The 18,625-nt window shown below is 36.1% G+C and overlaps 1 protein-coding gene across 2 annotated transcripts in view; it reads left to right on the top strand.

The window, feature by feature from the left end:
* MAP3K5 (mitogen-activated protein kinase kinase kinase 5) overlaps positions 1–18,625 on the top strand; it is a 170,111-nt gene that overhangs the window by 75,573 nt on the left and 75,913 nt on the right. For both annotated transcript variants that reach the window (XM_008162042.3, XM_028141508.2), the window contains 2 exons: positions 12,454–12,566; positions 17,873–18,032. In XM_008162042.3, the coding sequence (XP_008160264.2) occupies positions 12,454–12,566; positions 17,873–18,032 (273 nt within the window). The remainder of the gene's footprint in view (positions 1–12,453; positions 12,567–17,872; positions 18,033–18,625) is intronic.

Below are 18,625 nucleotides of genomic sequence, written 5' to 3' on the forward strand. Positions count from 1 at the left end.
AAGGGAAGTGATACCAGATGGAAAGTTGGATATGTAGGTAGAGCACTGGAAATGATAAATATATGAGTAAAAATAGAAATATCAACGAAGTGAAAAAATAAACCCCAGATAGGGAGCAATGCATGTTACCCATATAGTATCTATATTCAATATACACTGAGTGGCCAGATTATTATGATCTCTGAATGCATAATAATCTGGCCACTCAGTGTGTGTGTGTGTGTGTGTGTGTGTGTGTGTGTGTGTGTGTGTATGTGTGTGTGTGTGTGTGTGTGTGTGTGTGTGTGTGTTAGAGGCCCGGTGCATGAATTCGTGGGGTCCAGCCAGCCTGGCCAGGGGGAGGGGACATGGGCAGTTGGCCGGCCTGCCTGCTGGTCGAACACCTGGTAGAGGGGACAATTTGCATATTAGCCTTTTATTATATAGAATATACACTGAGTGACCAGATTATTATGTGTTCAGAGATCATAATCTGGCCACTCAGTGTATATATAAATAATTCCTAAAATATTTAATAAAAATATTATAAATGGGCATAGGCTATGAACAGGCCATACACAAAAGCAGAATCACAAATGGCCAATAAACATTTTTAAAACATATAAAAAAGATGCTTTACCTGCAAGCTAAAACAATGATATACCATTTTATACTGTTTATATAGCATAAGTTTTTAAGCCTGACAATGCCAATTGTTGGCAAAGATGTTAGAGAAATGGGAGTCCTAATCCTCTCCTGGTTGTGATAGAAATTTTTATGACCACTAAAAGATTTTGGCGTTATCAAGGAAATTGACAGGTAGCCTACCCTAAAATCTAGTGATCTACTCCTGGTTATTTACCCTAAGGGAAGTCTTCAAGTTTCTCTCCATAAAAGTGGCATCATAAAATATGTTATATATATATAAAATATGTTGAGCAAAATAAGCAAATGGAAGGATGCATAAAGTACAATATCATTTATAGAAACTTTAAAAACAATCATACACACCTAAGAAAAGTGTATATGCATGAATTCACATCATAAATTCCCAGTTCAGTAGATTAGTTACCAGTGGGGAAGGAGTAGAAAAGGATCATGGAGTGATTTACATGCAGCTGCAAGAATATTTAAGACATTTTACTTCTGAGGCTGAGTGATGGGTATGTGAGGGTGTTTCTTATATTATTCTTTTGTACCTCTTAGTATTCCTAAAGCATTCCTAAAATATCCCCTAATTAAAGAACATATTAAAGGAGGTTGACATACTTCAGGAGTTCCTCCATTATAGCCATAAAATTTTTAAAGTTATGAAACAGAAATCTTAACTTTTAAAGTCTTTTATCATTTCAGCAGTTTAATGGGGAGCTGAAATTAGGATAATGGATTATAATCAGAGAGGACAAATTTAGGGACAGGATTTTCTTAGATCCTTGTGGAAAGCTTCGGTTTGGACATTTACATTCGTATAATAAATTTTTACTACAACCCAGAGAGTTTTACATTTTCTCTTAACAAATTTTCTTCTTACAAAAGAGGAATGTTATTATGCAGTCCATTGCCGGAAGATTTACACTTTAAGAAAGTTCTTAATTGTAGGGGGATTAGAACCTTATATTTGCAGTACTGTGCCAATATAAATGCTTTGATATGGTAGTGATAATGAAATGCAGAGGTAATCTTTAGAGGCCTGATCTTCATGGTCAGTGAATTTAAATGGAAAACATCTCTTATGAAGTTAGTGAGCATTGTGCACAGGAATAAAATAGAAGTGTTTCTCCATTTGAAAACCAAACAATCTATACTAAAGAGAGCTTTCAAAGTCACATAAAGTTTAGGTAAGGAACAATTTTTTCTGGTTGTACTTTTGTTTTAGCTTTCTATACTTCCAGATTCTGGCTCCTTTTTTATGGTTCCCATTTAGCTTAGGAACATTAATGGTCTCTCAGAGGAGCTCTATGTTCAAGGTTTTCAGGTCAAATTGAAAATGTCAGATTTCTATTCCATTTTAAGGTATCCACTAATTTTCTAGGAAGAACAGGGAAGACTGTTAGAGCTCAAAGCCTTCTAATGGGAGGGTCCTTAGGAGTTAATCTTATATTGATCTTGTGTGTGTCACTCACTGATTATTAAGTAACATAAGAATGTCACTTTTACTGTAGATTACTTATCTATAACCTGCCACTATTGTCATTATATCCTTTGCCACTAATGGTTGCTAAGAAGGTTTCCCTCCATTTTAACATGGGTGTTTTTTTCCACGCCCTCACTGAAAAGCTACTTCGGTGTTTCTTAGAGTTTTGATCCAACTCCCGCAGTACTGCAAACCCACTCATTCATGTTGGTGTGTTGGCACTGTCCCCAAGCTCCATTTCTTTTAGAGCTGAGAAGTAAAAGCACCTTGTCAAGGTGCTAACACAAAGGGTATCATTGAGGTTATTAGGCTTCCTGGCCATACTTACCCTGGATACCACATTTCCTGAGTCATGGGTCCCAAAGGGATGTTTCAACTGACCTTTTTTGAGCCTCTGGGTTTCCACTTGTCAAATACTGATGTTGGGATAAGGAGTGGGATGTCATGGCAGGCTCTTCCCACTGACACTCTCCATGGCCTGACTCATTTTCTGTTGGCTTGAACAGACAGCAATCTACTGACCACAGGAAGTTTAAGGACAAGATCTTCAACATAGAAAAACAGTCCCAAGCAGTTGTGCTCACAATGGCTCATAGGGTCTTTCTGGCAGTTCCCCTTTCTAACATCATTACCGAGTTCAATGTCCCTCTCCTACGTTAGAGGGAGAAAGTCTTACACGCTGAGCATTGTATTTGGGACAAGTACTGTGCCAAGGCACCCTTTTACTTCTAGATGACCCTCTAATGCAGGTCTGGGGCTCAGAATGCAAAAATAAAAAATTAAGAAAAATGTTTATAGCTTAGATGTTTAAAGTTTGCAGAATTGTAATATGTTAGAACAAACTTTCATTGTTGAGTCTTATCTGGAAGAGAGGGTGAGTTATGCAAAAATAGAAAATATGAAAAAAGTTTATGGTTTAGGTTTTCTGAAGTTTGCCTGGATGGAGGTAAATGGTTTGAATGAACACATCCTGCTGATATAAGTATAAAAAATAGTGCTCTAACAGTTGGTGTTTTTCACTGTCACTTCCTCAGTTAATTTTGTTCGCTGAAGCTCTCTTGTGGATGTCTAAAATAATACCATTTTTCTCTTTTTAAATTTCTATAATTCAAGTTAAGGTCTGAAAAATGCCTTTTTGATCTCTGGAGAAACTGAGGTTAGCTTTCAGTTACTAAAAGGTTGTAGCTTTTTATCATAGCTGTTCACTATAAGGTTAACTATATAAGCTAAAGAAAGCAGCAGTGGTGCCTGTCATAAGTCTTACTAGAGGATGTTGGGGGCTGGTATGGAATAAAGAGCAAGAGGAGAGAGTGAACCTAGGAGGATATTCAACTTTCGAAGTATGAAATATTGTGACCCAAGAGCCTAGATTTATATCATAAAAAAAGGCCACGGCATTTCTGAAGTGGCAGACTTAACCAGAATGACCCAAGGAAATATTACGGCCCATGATTTGGAGGGTCATGGAGAGTTCACTGCCAAGATTATGTCCACAATTTTTTAACCTAATCTAAAAATGAAATAACTATGAAATAGTTATGCTGAGTTTCCATGCAGCGGGACTCACTCAGAACATTTTGTTATATTGAAGGCTTAGGCAAAGCAGACATTTTTCTTCCCATTTTACATCTGAGGCAATTGAAATGCAAAGAACTTAAGTGAATTTCTTGATGTCCTGTGACTAATAAAATTTCAAATCTAGCGCAGCCTATGTGACTCAGTGACTGAATGTCGTTCCATTCCTAGTCAGGGCACATGCCTGAGTTTCAGGCTCGATCCCCAGTAGGGAGTGTGCAGGAGGCAACCGATCAATGATTCTCTCTTATCATTGATGTTTCTATCTCTCCCTTCCTCTCTGAAATCAATAAAAAATAAAAAATAAAAACTTGTATTTTTTAAATTTAAAATCTAGGTGTGTGTTTTTGTTTTTGTTTCAGATCCAGTGTTGTTTTTATTACATTTCGGGAACAGGCATTTCCAGGAATGCCTATACCATTTTGTTGAAGAGGCATGGACTTTTGGGAAACTGACAGGAGATAAAAATTGACTCAGTATAAACTAAAGCAAAGTACTTAACCTTTAGGAAATTCTGATTAAAATATGTGTGTGTGTGTGTGTATTGTTTTTATTGATTTTTGATAGAGAGGAAGGGAGAAGGAGAGAGAGATAGAAACCTCTATGTGAGAGAGGAACATCGAATCGAGCCCAAAACTTGGGTATGTGCCGTGACCGGGAACCAAACTGGTGACCTTTTGGTACATGGGACAGTGCTCAACCAACTGAGCCACACTGGCCAGGGTGGAAATTCTCTTTTTTTATTTAAAAAATAAGAATAATACCTACCTAGATGAGTTAGAATATTCTTAGCATCCTATCAGTAGCAGAATATTTTACTCCAATGAATTTAAGTAAAAAGGAAATGTATCTTTCAAAACATGAAGTTCGGAAATAGGGCTTGGTCTAGCGTAGGTTGAGTCGGCAGCTTAAAAAGGTAGGCCAGGTCTTTCCCATCATTAGTGCTATAGGTGCCCACAGCCATTTCAGGCATAAATCCAGTTTAGCTACAGCAAGGTCTGGAGATGCAAGGAAGACACCTTTTTCTGTGTTTTTGTCTTAGGACTGAGGAAACACGTTCATAAAAACCTACGCCATATTGGAAATATCAGGGGGAACACTTTGTAAAGTATATTATTGTCTAACCACTATATACTGTACACCTAAAACTAATACAAAATAATATTGAATATAAATTGTAATTGAAAAATAAGATTGAGAAATAGGGGAAAGGAACCCTACACCAGACTATCTTTACATTTCTTTATGCTTCTAGTATTTCATCATCACCCCAATACTACACAGATCACGGGCAAGATTATTACAACTGGTTTAGATGATCACTTTAGGAATGAATGCTCTGTTGTGAGGAGTAAATAAAGCAATATATGTTAAAGTCCTAGAATAGTAGGCACTTGGTGTTCTATCCTTAGTATATAATATGTGAAAATGTTTTGCATTTCTTTATATATTGTTATATTTATGCCTGTTCAAAATGGACATTAATGAGTTGAAAATTCTCTTTTCCTAAAACATTCCTAAGAGTTTTCTTTCTCTTCCTGGATATAGCTAAATATTGTAGGTGATGGAAAAGTTATCGAGTATCTGTATACTTTTTATATAGGCTTTGTTTGAATTTCATATGCCAGGGCTGTCATGGGATCACGAGGGATAGGCAGAGATTGGACTCATATTTGGTTTTAGAGATGATGATATTCTCATTCTTAATGGGAGATACAAAGTCATTTTCAGAAGTTTGAAAGCAAAATAGGTGTCCATACTGTATTAGCATAACCATGTCTCTCCTGTTGTAATGCCAAAAATAATCTATAGGCAGGAAATTAAAAGCATTAAGGTTTTGTTTTAGCATTAATGTGTTCATTTTTCCATAGTAACTTGAGACAGAATAGACAGCATTGCCTTATCAACTAATTTTCTTTTACGTCAGTGACAGTGCTGTTCTAACAGTAGTGTGTGCCAATAACACTTAAGTTTTTATATTATTGATGGGGTGGCTTTACTTTGGAAGAGTTATGTAACAAACCAATCAACCTACAAATAAAGATCTATGTCTAGTTTCCATTTGCCAGATTAGTCCTTTATTCTTTTTATTGGCTTTAAGATATCTTTCTCTGTGTTATCTCTATTTCCACTACCCTCCATACCCCCCAGAGTTTTATCTTACCCTTTTTCCATTGACATAATTTTTTTTTAGTTTTTTATTGTGTCTATGAGGTGAATTTCCCATTTTTCGATGATTTTTATTTTTAGAACACAAAGCCTAAAGAGTTCTTAGTAACTCAGCATGACTCCCAGCTCATTGGTGTGCAGGTGTCGATGGCTCCTAAAGGGCCAGAAATTCCAGGATGACCTGGAGACTTGGGTAAAACACACAGTATGCCCATGGTTGCTTTGTAAATAAGCACCCTGGTACATTGATACCTTGACCTTGATTTAATACTGCATTAAGCAAATAATAGATTGGATGAAGCTCTGTTATGGCATGATCAAACTGAAATGCAAGAGTGATAATATTTAATACTAGTGGCCTGGTGCATGAAATTCGTGCACATTAAAAGGGAATTAATTAGAGGAAATGTTTTAATATTGCTATTTTCCCTTTGCGGGGGCAGGGATGTGAGCCTCATGTCCCTGGGCCTGTTGCTAGGGGTGGGGACGTGAACCTCAAGTCCCAGGGCTGGTGCAGGGGGAGGGGACACGAGCCTCACATCCTGGGGCCCGTTGCCAGGGTCACAGATGCAAGTCTCATGTCCCCGGGCCAGCGCAGGGGGCAGGGATGCGAGCCTCACGTCCCCAAGTGGCACAAGTCCCTGCCCACTGACGCTGCAAGTCCCTGCCCACCCGCTCCTGCTGCGCATGCAGCTTGCTGATCGGTTGTTATGTGACAGTGTCCTGACCAATTTGCATATTACCCTATTATTAGATAGATGTCACTGTGGAGGTTTCCTAATTGTGGCTAACAAGTATTGAGCACCTAAAGAGAGCAGCTAAGGCTTGCTTTATGTAACATAGTTGTCAGAGGGATGAGTGAGAGAACTAGAAGTTTTCCAGCATTATGCTGAAAAAGAGAATATGGAAGAATATGGAAGCCTGGCTGAACATCATATCAATTGGGGAGCTTTTCACAATACTATGTTGATTATCCCTGGAGATTCTACTTAGTGGGTGCACTTTATTGAATAGTTAACCATAATTGATAATATGACTATTTCTTTTTATTAAGTGTTTAGATTTTTTCCATATTTTTGTTGTTACTCCCTTCCTCCTAAATCTTTACTATTCTTCGTATCCTTAAAGCTTTGATTAAATTTAAGCCCCTGGCCCCACCTCTATCTCCTCTTCAGAGCATTCCCAGAAGTGTCTCCATCCATCTCCCCAGTCTTCTTAAAACGTGGGTTTTGCATTTTAAGTTGAGAAAATTGGCAGTTATTGTAAGGATAAGTTTAGATTGATCATAAACATACAAAAACTGTTCATTCTCAAAGCAATCAAGTGTACGTGAAAACTCTGAGCTATGCTTTCTTGTGATCAGTTGGCAAAGATGAAAAGAGATGAGAATACTTTATTTTGGCATGGGTGCAATGGAAAAGTGTCTCTCCTACACTTCTCTTGGGAATATTAATTGGTAAAACCTTTCTCTAAAGCAATTTGGCATTGTGCATCAAGCGCTTTGAAATAATTCAGGTTCTTTAGTCCACTTAATGTCCTTTGGAAACCATCCTAAAGAAATAGCACATATAGAAACAAAGATAGGTGTACAACAATGTTCACTACAGTGAATTTTATGATAACAAAAAACTAGAAGAAACCTAAATGTCCAAATGAAGGATAACATCCCCATGTGATGGAATGTCATTCTTTAGATTTGGAGGGGTTTGGTGATAAAAGTACAGGGTGGGGCAAAAGTAGGTTTATAGTTGTGAGTATATGAAACAGAGTTTATTCTTGTATTATTATTTAGTAATTATTGTATTATTTTCCATATGAACAACTGTAAACCTGCTTTCACCTTTACCCTGTATACATGGCATAAAACTTAACCATTTTAGCCATTTTTAATCATGCAATTAATTCAATGACATTAAATACATTTGGATTGCTGTGCTACCATCATCACTTTCCATATAAAACTTTCCTCTTCTTGCATAACTCAAACTCTATAGCTGTTCAACAATTTTCTATTCTCCTCTCACCCCAGCCCCTGGCTACTGCCATCCTATTTTCAGTTTTTATGAATTTGACTACCCTAGTAATATAAGTGGAATCTTATGGTATTTGCCTTTTGGGTATGTGACTGGCTTATTTAATTACCATGATGTTCTCTGAGTTCATCCATGCTGTAGCATGTATCAGAATTTCCTTTTTAAGGCTGAATAATTGTATGTATACACCACATTTTGTTTATCTCTTCATCTGTCGATGGACATTTGGGTTGTTTCCACATGTTAGCCATTGTGAATAATGCTGCTATTGAACATCGGCGCAGAAATACCTGTTTGAGTTCTCTGCTTTCAGTTCTTTCGGCTATATACCCAGAAGGAAATTGTGGTTTTAAAAATCTTTAATATATCAAAGTTTAAAAGATTATTATAAAGAGCATGATTCTCTTTTTTGGGGGAGGGAAGTATGCACATAATAAAAGGACTGGAAGAACATAGTTAGAACTTGGGGCTCTTTATTTTCTTTCTGACTTTCCTATTGTAAGGAATTTATACAAATACATAGTTTGAATTAAATAGAGGGCCCCACCATTTTCAGATGAATGAACAAAGTGATCTGGCAATAGCCTTTCTCTAATGCTGTACTGCTTTACCTCTGGGTTATGAGAATGATAATTTCAGAAATATCCCTAGAGACGTAAAGCACCATGAAATTCAGTTTAATTACTTGTATGTCTCTCAGAAAGAATCACAGCTGTTTTATCACAGAGAGGGGAAAATGACAGCTAAATAGAAAGAACTTGACTTGAGCTTAGTTTCTTCTTTGATAGAAAGTACATGTTCTTTAGGTAGAAATAACCAGTTCAAGAATATTTCCTTTATTCTTGACTTTGCTGAATGTCTCAGTGCAGATGCCAAAAGTGAACTAAGGCTTTCTTATGAAGACGTCACTCCATAATCAAGTACTTAGAGCTAGCTTGCAATCAGCTGACAGATGCAGTGCTAATGCGGCAACCCTTGAACAAAATCTATTGCTTTGAAAGCTTAACGAGAAGTTTTCATCTTTTTAATCTAATAATGAATTGAAGAATACAAATTACTTACCTTCATTCTACAAATATTTAGTACTAAAATAGAAAAAAATCAACAGTAGTGGAAATACCTTTGTGCAGTTACTCTAAGCCGCTGGACTTCTCTTAAGATGTGAATGTCTGGTTCCATCCTTAAGATTTGCTTTCTTCATGAAGTCTTCTTTCATTTAGCTTCACTCACATATAAGCATTTTATTTATCTTTATAGACAGGTTTAGAATATTAATCATTTTTAGATATTTCTCTCTTTTTAAATATATTTCTTTATTGATTCCAGAGAGGAAGGGAGAAGGAGAGATAGAAACATCAATGATGGAAGAGAATCATTGATTGGCTGCCTCCTGCACACCCCCTATTGGGGATCAAGCCCGCAACCCAGGCATGTGCCCCTGGCCGAAATCGAACCTGGGACCCTTCAGTCCGCAGGCCGACACTCTATCCACTGAGCCAAGCCGGCCAGGGCTAGATATTTCTTTATGTAAGGACTAACTAACATATTGTTCATGTTCATTTATCCTCTTGCTAGTTAAAAACCTTGACGTTTTTGACGACATAAAGTTTTTTATTTGGTGCATTTTTATGGGCACATTCAGCAGTCTTGCCATATCAGTCTTTTGCAAATGTTAGTCTTCAGTCTAATAAGATTGATCAAATATATTTTGTGACAAACACCATTCTTTGCAAGGATTCATTAATATCTATTTCTGTTACAGAGTACAAACTTTATCCTTAATATGAAAACATTTCTCTACTTTTATTTTTATTGTTATCTTTCCTTTTTCACCCAACTCCCTTTTACTAAAAAAAAGAAAGAAAAAGAAAAGGTAATGAAAAAGGACATTAAAAAAAAATAACATTTTTAACACATACCAGTGGGTAAGCAAAGTGATACAGAGAAGAGGGCTCAGGCCTTGAAATCCAGCAGAACTAGGTAAAGTTTCTGCCTGACCACTTCTAAACTACATGGCTTAATATTTCCATGCTTCAGTTTCCTGATCAGTAAACTTGAGAAAATCCTCCCTATCTTAAAGAGTTGTCAGAATTAGAAATATTAAGCCTGGTGGGTCAAGTATAATGCTTTATACCTAGGAAGTGCTTAGTAATCCGAGCCAGCTAAAATTATTGTTTCTTTTTACCATTCGGTGTTAATCCCAGTTTTTCAAATGTCATCTGTGCTGTATTGTATTTTTTGTTAGAGATACACTGTTCCCCTTTGTAGGAAGAGTATATATTGCCACCCCCTGGCACCAGGTTTTGGTGCGTGCTTTGATTATCAGCAGAAGTTTAAGAGCCCTGTTGTGTACTTTTCCTTGGCTAATTCCCAGAGAAAGCTGCTCCTTCAAGCTAGATCCCAGAGGGAAAGCGGTATGGAGCGGAACTAAACCAATAACGCAGGAACATGGCGTGAACAGCGTTTCAAGCCATGAGGTTTTCTGCTGTTTAATACTGTGGCACACTTACCCAAAAATGCATCATCTTCAGCCAAAATGGATGGTTTCAGTATTTTAACAGCTATATGTATTTTTTTAATCAAGTTTGAATCTTAAAAAAAAATGTAATGGAATGATAAAATACATATGGAAAATCAGCGCCAATGAACTAGAGAATACAAATATGCCAATAATAAGGATCAACATGCTTGGTATAATTGAGCTTCAAGCTCTTTAATAGTTGCATGAAAAAAAGATCATATGCCAGTTCTTCAGAGGAAACTGAATTCTCCCTAGCAATAAATGAAACGACCCTAAGTAGGCATCAAGGGAAGCTATATACACTTGTCAATATTTTATAAAGTAGTGAATTCCAAAAATGTTAAAATGTAATGCACTGAAGGTGATATGCAATTCACTCATTTAATGTGACCTAAGGATGTAGTAGCTTTTTGATCAGATGGTTTGTAGCAAAGTCAGGATTTAGACTACTGAAAGAAGTGAATAGATTACCTTTATCTTCTGTGCACTGCTGTATTTACCACTTGTCTCAGCCCACTTCTTGGTAAGAAGTAGATGCATTTTTCCTTCATTCAGCAAGTATTTTGTAATCACCTGCAATGAGTCAGGCAGTCTGATGATTCAGGCACTGGAGATTAAGTGCTCAATATTACTGACAAGTTCCCTGCTCTCATGAGGCCTACATTCTATTGGGGAAGATAGATGACAAAATCTCAGGTTGTTATAAATTCTGTAATAGATAAAAGCTACTTAGAGTGTTCATTTCCCCCCCCCCTTGTGTTATACTAATATGTGATTTTCAAGATTTTTTTTATTTCACTTAAATTGCCATATTTATTGTCATAAAGTTGTTTTGAATATCCTTTTACTTCTTTTTAAATGCCAATAGGACCTTCAATTTGTATTTTCTCTCTTTTCCTCTCACTCCTCTCTCTCAGTCTGCTGCCTATTAGTTTATTAATTTTACTAATTTTCTTGTAGAACTAACTTTTGGCAGTGCTGATAACCTTTGGTGCACATCTGCTTTCTAGTTCATGGATTTCTGCTCTGTATTATGTCCTTCTTTCCATTCTTTTTGAAGCTAATATGCCATTATACAGTGTATGTGTGTGTGTGTGTGTGTATGTGTATATGTATATATATATGTACATATATATATATATGAACACCTTTATCTTGAAATTATAAGGTATTTTTTTCTGCATAACCTTGTGTCATCAAATAGTCATTCATGAGTTATTTAATCCTTATCTTGTCCTCATTCTGATTGTTTTAAAATAAAGATTTTATTTTGTGTTTGTCTTAGGTAGTTTCTATTTGTCACTAGGGCATTTATTTTACTTTTCTTCTTCTCCATGCACCCAAATTAAATGATATTGAATATTGTTGCCTGTTGAATGATGTATGTGGAAAAAAACCTAGAATGGAAGTGTTACCTTGAAAATACAGTGGATATGCAAGCACTGAAGTCTTTTACAATGCTGAAGTGTTTTCAAAGGTTGATATTTAGTTTCATGCATATTCAGAAAAGGCTTCTTATTCTCTTGGAGTTAAAATTAGTATGCACAGGCACAATCTCCGTTTTTCTTAACTTCTTAGTACAATAAACGTTCTTTATTTCATTTCTATACCACTCTTATGGAACTGATTGTTTTAGTATGTTACCCAGATGATCCTCCTCATTGCTCTGTGTATTTTTAAGGCTTTTTATAAAACCACTTTTAAAAATATGTGCACAGTTCTCATTTTAAAATTTTTACTGCGTATACATGCGCACATACACACTATCTCACATTTCTGGTAAACTATTGAAGAGAGGACTTTTCCAAAGACTGGGCTGCTATGGTGAGGGCAGGTTAAGTGGTTGATTACAATGGAGCAGAGGGTGAGAATATGCAGTCACTTAAGCATTAAATCCTAATAGCACACTTGATTCTGGGTGAAGGCCAGTAGGATATTTTCACTTACTCAGGCGTTGGAGTTATGCAAACAGAAGCTATTGCACACCAAGAGTTTCATGATTGAGAAAGTAAACTTGTACATTTGTTGTTGTTGTTTTATAGGTTCAAAAAGGCATTTGAAAGTGAGCCTACACTACAGTCAGGAATTAATTATGCAGTTCTTCTTCTGGCAGCTGGGCACCAGTTTGAATCTTCCTTTGAGCTCCGGAAAGTTGGTAATTACAGCTTGATATTTTACATGGAAATCCATAAACTGGAGCCAATTTTATAAAAGAAAAAGAATCATTGGTAGATATACTTTTGCTTTCTATCTCATCTGACTTCCTGAAAAAAAAATTTTATTATATCTCCTTGTTTAGTGTTTCCAACTATGGTGCAGAATCCTGATATCGGGACTTAAATCAATTTTTAGTTTATTTTACCTGTTACAAAAAACACCCTGGTTAATACTTATTGTTTCAGCGCAAACTAACATAGAAAATATAGGCTCCATTTTTGGTGGAATTTTTTAACTCTATGACACGTTATGGGAGAGAGTCAGAATTAATAGGTTTGGGTCTCTATCAGTAATGATGATGTAATAAAAGAACAATGTGATTGGAATTGAGACAAATCACTATTTGAAACTCATTTTCAAGAAGTAATAAAAATAAAATTTGTATTACTGAATATTAAAATCTGTGAATCTATAAAGATAATCAAGAAAAAGAAATCAAAACAAAATTCATCACCAAGCACAAATCAACTCGTTATCTGTGGAGGTGACCAACTTCTCAGAAAATTGGGTATTATAGGGAAAAAATTAAGTGCTTTCCGTTTCTTTTAAAGACATTCTATAGTTCATCCAGTTGATGAGAAAAAGCTCATCTTAAAGCATGCTACATACTAAATGTATTTTATTCAGAAGAATGTATTCTTCAAAAGAGTGCTAGCTAATAGAGTAGAAAGCATGATAAAACTGATAGTGATGTTAAAATAATGATTCTGGCCAGGATCAATGAAAATGCTTATTTGTAAAAAATAATGGTTTGCCATATTTATACGGTACCAAAGCTCACTCACAGATTGCTTGTTAGTCACAAAGCAGCAAACGTACCTGTACATCCCCTTCAGGGATCAGGCTGTCAGTGGTCCAACTAGCATCTTAGTGGGATGGCTCCACATGGGACTCCTGATGTGGTGAATATAAGGCAAACAGCATCTGCTGTGAAACAGCCTCACCAAAAATGTTTAGCCCAAATTTAAGATCTAACGTCCAGTTAATAGGAATCACAGTGTCTAGAAAAATAAATCAGACATCACCATGAAGCGCCATCAGACATATGCATAATGTGAGGATGTTCTACAATACAGTCCTTGTCTCTTTAAAAATTCAGTGTCTGGGAAAAGTGTGGTTGGAGTGGTTACTGAGATTTAGCAACATAATAAACAAATGCCATTAATGATTCTTGATTGGATTCTGGTTTGAAAAAAAGCTATAAGAGATATTTGGAAAACAATTAGAGAATTTGACTTAGGACTTGATACTGCATAATATTAAGGGATCATTATTTTTGTTAGGTGCAATAATTGAATAGAATTTTTTAGGTGTATGCTGCAACACTTAAGGGTGAAATGTCATGATGTCTGTAATTTAATTTGAAATGTTGCAACAAAAATATTCAGGAAGATGAAGCAAGAGCAAAATGTTAGCAATAATTGAAAGTATGGCCATTCATTGTTACATTTTTTCCTCTTTTCATGTATGTTTGAAATACTCTGTAATGGAAAATTGAAATGGAAAGAATTTAATTGCCGCTATTTATGGAAGCTGTATGACCTTAGACAAGTTGTTAAAGGTCTCTGAGCTCTTTTTTCCCTACTGAAGAAAAGAGAAAATCTCTAATTCATTGTATGGTTGTTTGAATTAAGAGTTACATTTCCAACGTGCTTTGCACAGTGCTGAGCATCTCATGAGTGTTCAGTAAAGGCTCTGTTTCCTACATTTCTCCATTAAAGCAGCCTTGAGTCTAATAGTGGCTCCAAGTTGTAAATCTATCATAAAACTAAACTATTAAAAAAAACCTTCAATTCTTAGAAGCCAACCACTTCTAATTAGAGCATTGTCTATTTAAATTATCTAAACAGACAATTGAATCAAAGAATTGATATTTGAAACAGTAGTGACATACTGTTCATTGTGTATAAATTTAGCCAGAATTTTTTAAAAGTAAGACAGCCAGATGGTAAGGAATGGTAAAAAGGTATAAAAGGGTACATCAATAATAGTGCTTTAGCTATGGGCCCTAGGGATCAAGACCCTTAAAAATATTGTAGCCTAGCACTAAATACGACGTTACTTCTGAGACTTGTTCCTATGGAAATGGTCTCTAAATATGGGGGAGAAGGGTATGTGATGTTTATTCCTGTATTCCTTGAGGGGTGGAGCTTCTAAATATAAAAATTAAAGCCATGTTCATAACTTCATACCCAAAAGATTAATATCTTCATGTAGAAATAGGGTTCATGCAGCATGTGGAAAGAGCATAAAAGCTAATACACAAAAGAAATACAAACATGAAAAGAAAATCAATCTCAATGGTAAAAAAAAGGCAATTTTCTTTCTCTATCAGATTGGTAAAGATGAAAGGACAGAATAGCATCCATAATTGGGAAAGGTGCGGGCAAGAGATTACTGCCACCAGTGAAAATATAAATTGGTGCAGCATTTCTAAGGACAACTTGGCAAATGTATCAAAACTTAAAATCGGTGCATCTGCATGAAGCAAGTCCAGGGGTTAGTACTTCATTATAAAGAAACAATCGAATAAGTGCACAAAACTATGTGTACAGGAATATTTATAGTAATAAAATGTCATCTGCTGCATTTGGGTAAATAAATTGTGACATATCCATATGCTAAAATACTGTTTGCCATAAAAACAACATTTTTTCCAAATGCTGAATGGCTTGGTGTCATAATCACAGATTTATGCCAAGGCCAAAGCTAAATATCACCCTCACAGAGTGAACTTCTGTCATGGAAGAATAAATCTGAAATTTTATTTAAAACTATTATTGAACTCCCTTTACTATTAAACGTTTTCTTAGTCCCTACTTAAATGTTTGACATGGCCCAGCCAGTGTGGCTCAGGCTTTGAGCATCGACCTATGTATGAACCAGGAGTTCATGGTTTAATTCCCGGTCAAGGCATATACCCGGGTTGCCGGCTTGATCCCTGGTGGGGGGCATGCAAGAGGCACCGATCAATGATTCTCTCTCCTCATTTATGTTTCTCTCTCTTCCTCTATAAAATCAATAATATTTATATATATTTTTGACATGGTTTGATGATAGATCAGTCCTGGGTCCATTGTTCTGCATGTAATATACAATAAAGAGATGCTCATTTTCAACTGAGGTTGGTAGAGACATGTTTTTCCCATCTCATTTTTCTCACACACTTTCTTCTTTCATTTGTATTCATCATATTTTATATTATGTTCAGAAAGGAGACCATGGATGTTGTTGCATATACATGTATAATTTTTTTTAATTTCTTTATTAAGGTATCACATATTTGTCCTCATCCCCCCATTCCCATCCCACACCCCTCCCCACACATGCCCCCACCCCCCTGTTGTCCTTAACCGCTGGTTAGGCTCATATGCTTGCACACAAGTCCTTTGGTTGATCTGTCCCCTTTACCCCCACCCTTCCCTACCCTCTCTCTGAGGCCCGACAGTCCGATCGATGCCTCCTTGTTTCTGGGTCTGTTCTTGTTCATCAGTCTATGTTGTTCATTATTTCCCCTAGATGAGTGAGATCATGCGCTATTAGAAATACACTTATAAGAACCGAAAATGAGACAAGCAATCATGGTTATGGTGACAGGCAAATGAATCAGTCTGTAGTGAGTTTCTTTCTGGGCCAACAGTTCTTTTGAAACCCAATTTCAATGTCCAACAGTTCCTTATGTGTACATGTCAGCACTGACATTACCGTTCTGGATGGTGGACAAATGGTGGTAATGCAGGTCCGATTCTCTCTGGTTTGGTCCTGGGCAAACTGCAGTGATGCACAGCTGCTAACTGCTAGTATGGGAAGGCCACATCAGCGTCTTCCGTCTCTGAACTGCTTCTCTTCTGTCTTCATGGCTGGAGTAGTCCTGTCGATTCCTCTCTGTTGCTGGAATCCACATGGTCTCGGAGTTGTTTTCTGAAAATATACAAACATATTCTCGACCAAAAGTTAATAAAGGAATTTTTTCTATAAATTTGACTTGGGATCCTATTTCATTTATTGCCCAAATGATTTTCCTCTGGCTTGTTTTGTCATCTTGTGTGTTTTTCATGGGTGTCTTGCTTTTAGCCTTACAATTAATTTTCTAAAGTATTAATTTTCTAGATGTAATTTACTTACAGGATATTTTTCCTTACATGATATTCCTCTACTATCCCCTCCTTTTTTGATTTAAATGTTAGGAGGCTTTTGAAAATTTTATAATGTAGTCTTGATGGCTTTTAAATTTTAATTTTTTGCACTATAATATTACTGTTTTAGGTTCATTACATGGTGCACAATTTTATCATGAGATGAAGTACCAATAAAAATTTTAGTTAACACTTTAGGAACACCTTTTTGTCCAGTACAATTAATTTTTCTAGAATATTCGCTTGTTTTAACTAGCCAATTTAAATTTGCCTGAAAACTTGACTACTATTTTACTGTCAAATTTATTACTCTAACAACAATCTTATTTTACCCTGTAAATATTGGTGGAAGGGATTATTTGCCTTCTTGAGTAGGTCCTGAGCATTCCTGGTGGTAGGCTGGATTTAGATATCGTAAACCCACTTCCCCACACCATGGGTACAAGACAACTCAAATAATTCTTGTTGGAGCATGTATAATTTTTTTATCTCACAAATTTTTAAAGTGACAAAGCTATTTTCAACTTATCCCAAAATGTGAAGAATGGACTTCTTCCTGAAATAGACATGGCTTAAGTGGAATTATATAATAAAAAGTAGCATAAAGTTTTTTAAAGATTATTTTGTTTTGTTAAAGTATAATTTTCTTTTTTTTAAATATATTTTATTGATTTTTTACAGAGAGGAAGGGAGAAGGATAGAGAGCTAGAAACATCGATGAGAGAGAAACATCCTTTCAAGTAACTAAAGAATCTGTGATATAAGGGAATGAAGGAGGTTATACAACAAGATACTTAGTGTTAGCACCTTTTAATTTTTGCATATACAGACACACATACAAATTCTTGAATGATGTACATCAAAGTGACAGTGGCGTTATTACCTTTGAGTTTTTAAGTTAATGGGTAAGTTTCACTTTCTTCTGTGTACCTTTATGATTAGTCTGACATTTTTACAATGAACTCAAACCCCTTTCATAATCTGAAACAGAACAAAGCTATTTTAATCTGAAAGGAAGAATGAAAGTTTCATTTTGTTTTTTAATAAAAAGTCAGCTCTGCCTACCTACTGTGTGTTTGTAATATTGTACTTCCTGTCCATCTTCTAGGGGTGAAGCTTAGCAGCCTTCTTGGTAAAAAGGGAAACTTGGAAAAACTCCAGAGCTACTGGGAAGTTGGATTTTTTCTGGGGGCCAGTGTTCTGGCCAATGACCACTTGAGAGTCATTCAGGCATCTGAAAAGCTTTTTAAACTGAAGACACCGGCATGGTAATAAACTGCTATGTGTTTATACAATTGTTTTTCATAAACAGCTCCTACCGCTTCTTTCCAAATTGCTATATTGGTTGAACATACAATTAGATTATTTTATTTGCTTAGAGAATAAAATGCAGAATATAGAGGAAAAAAAGTGATGTCTATAAGTAAAATGTGTTGGATATAGGTTCTGATGATTTTGGACATAGGTGATGTCTGCTGGCTACCGGCTAAGCCTTTCTCTCACATTGACCAACCCACTAACCCAGTGCTACCCACATAAATCATGCAGAAGCCTCAAACTTTACACCTACAAATCTAATCAGCAGGTTTACAGTTTCCATCTCAGCCTTCCAGGCCTCTGCTCCAAATACATGCCCTTTGTTTCCTTTATGATCTAATCTCAGTTTTGGAATTACCATTCTTTTTACTTAGGGTTTACTGACACATTTTGGTGTGTTCTCTCTCTCTCTCTCTCTCTCTCTCTCTCTCTCTCTCTCTCTCTCTCTCTCTGTGTGTGTGTGTGTGTGTGTGTGTGTTTCTAATTTCAAATTGTTCTTGGCATGCACCCAAGTCTCATCATTATGTATGTGATGATTGGAAAG

This window comes from Eptesicus fuscus, chromosome 10, assembly GCF_027574615.1.
Source record: "Eptesicus fuscus isolate TK198812 chromosome 10, DD_ASM_mEF_20220401, whole genome shotgun sequence".
NCBI lineage: Eukaryota > Metazoa > Chordata > Mammalia > Chiroptera > Vespertilionidae > Eptesicus > Eptesicus fuscus.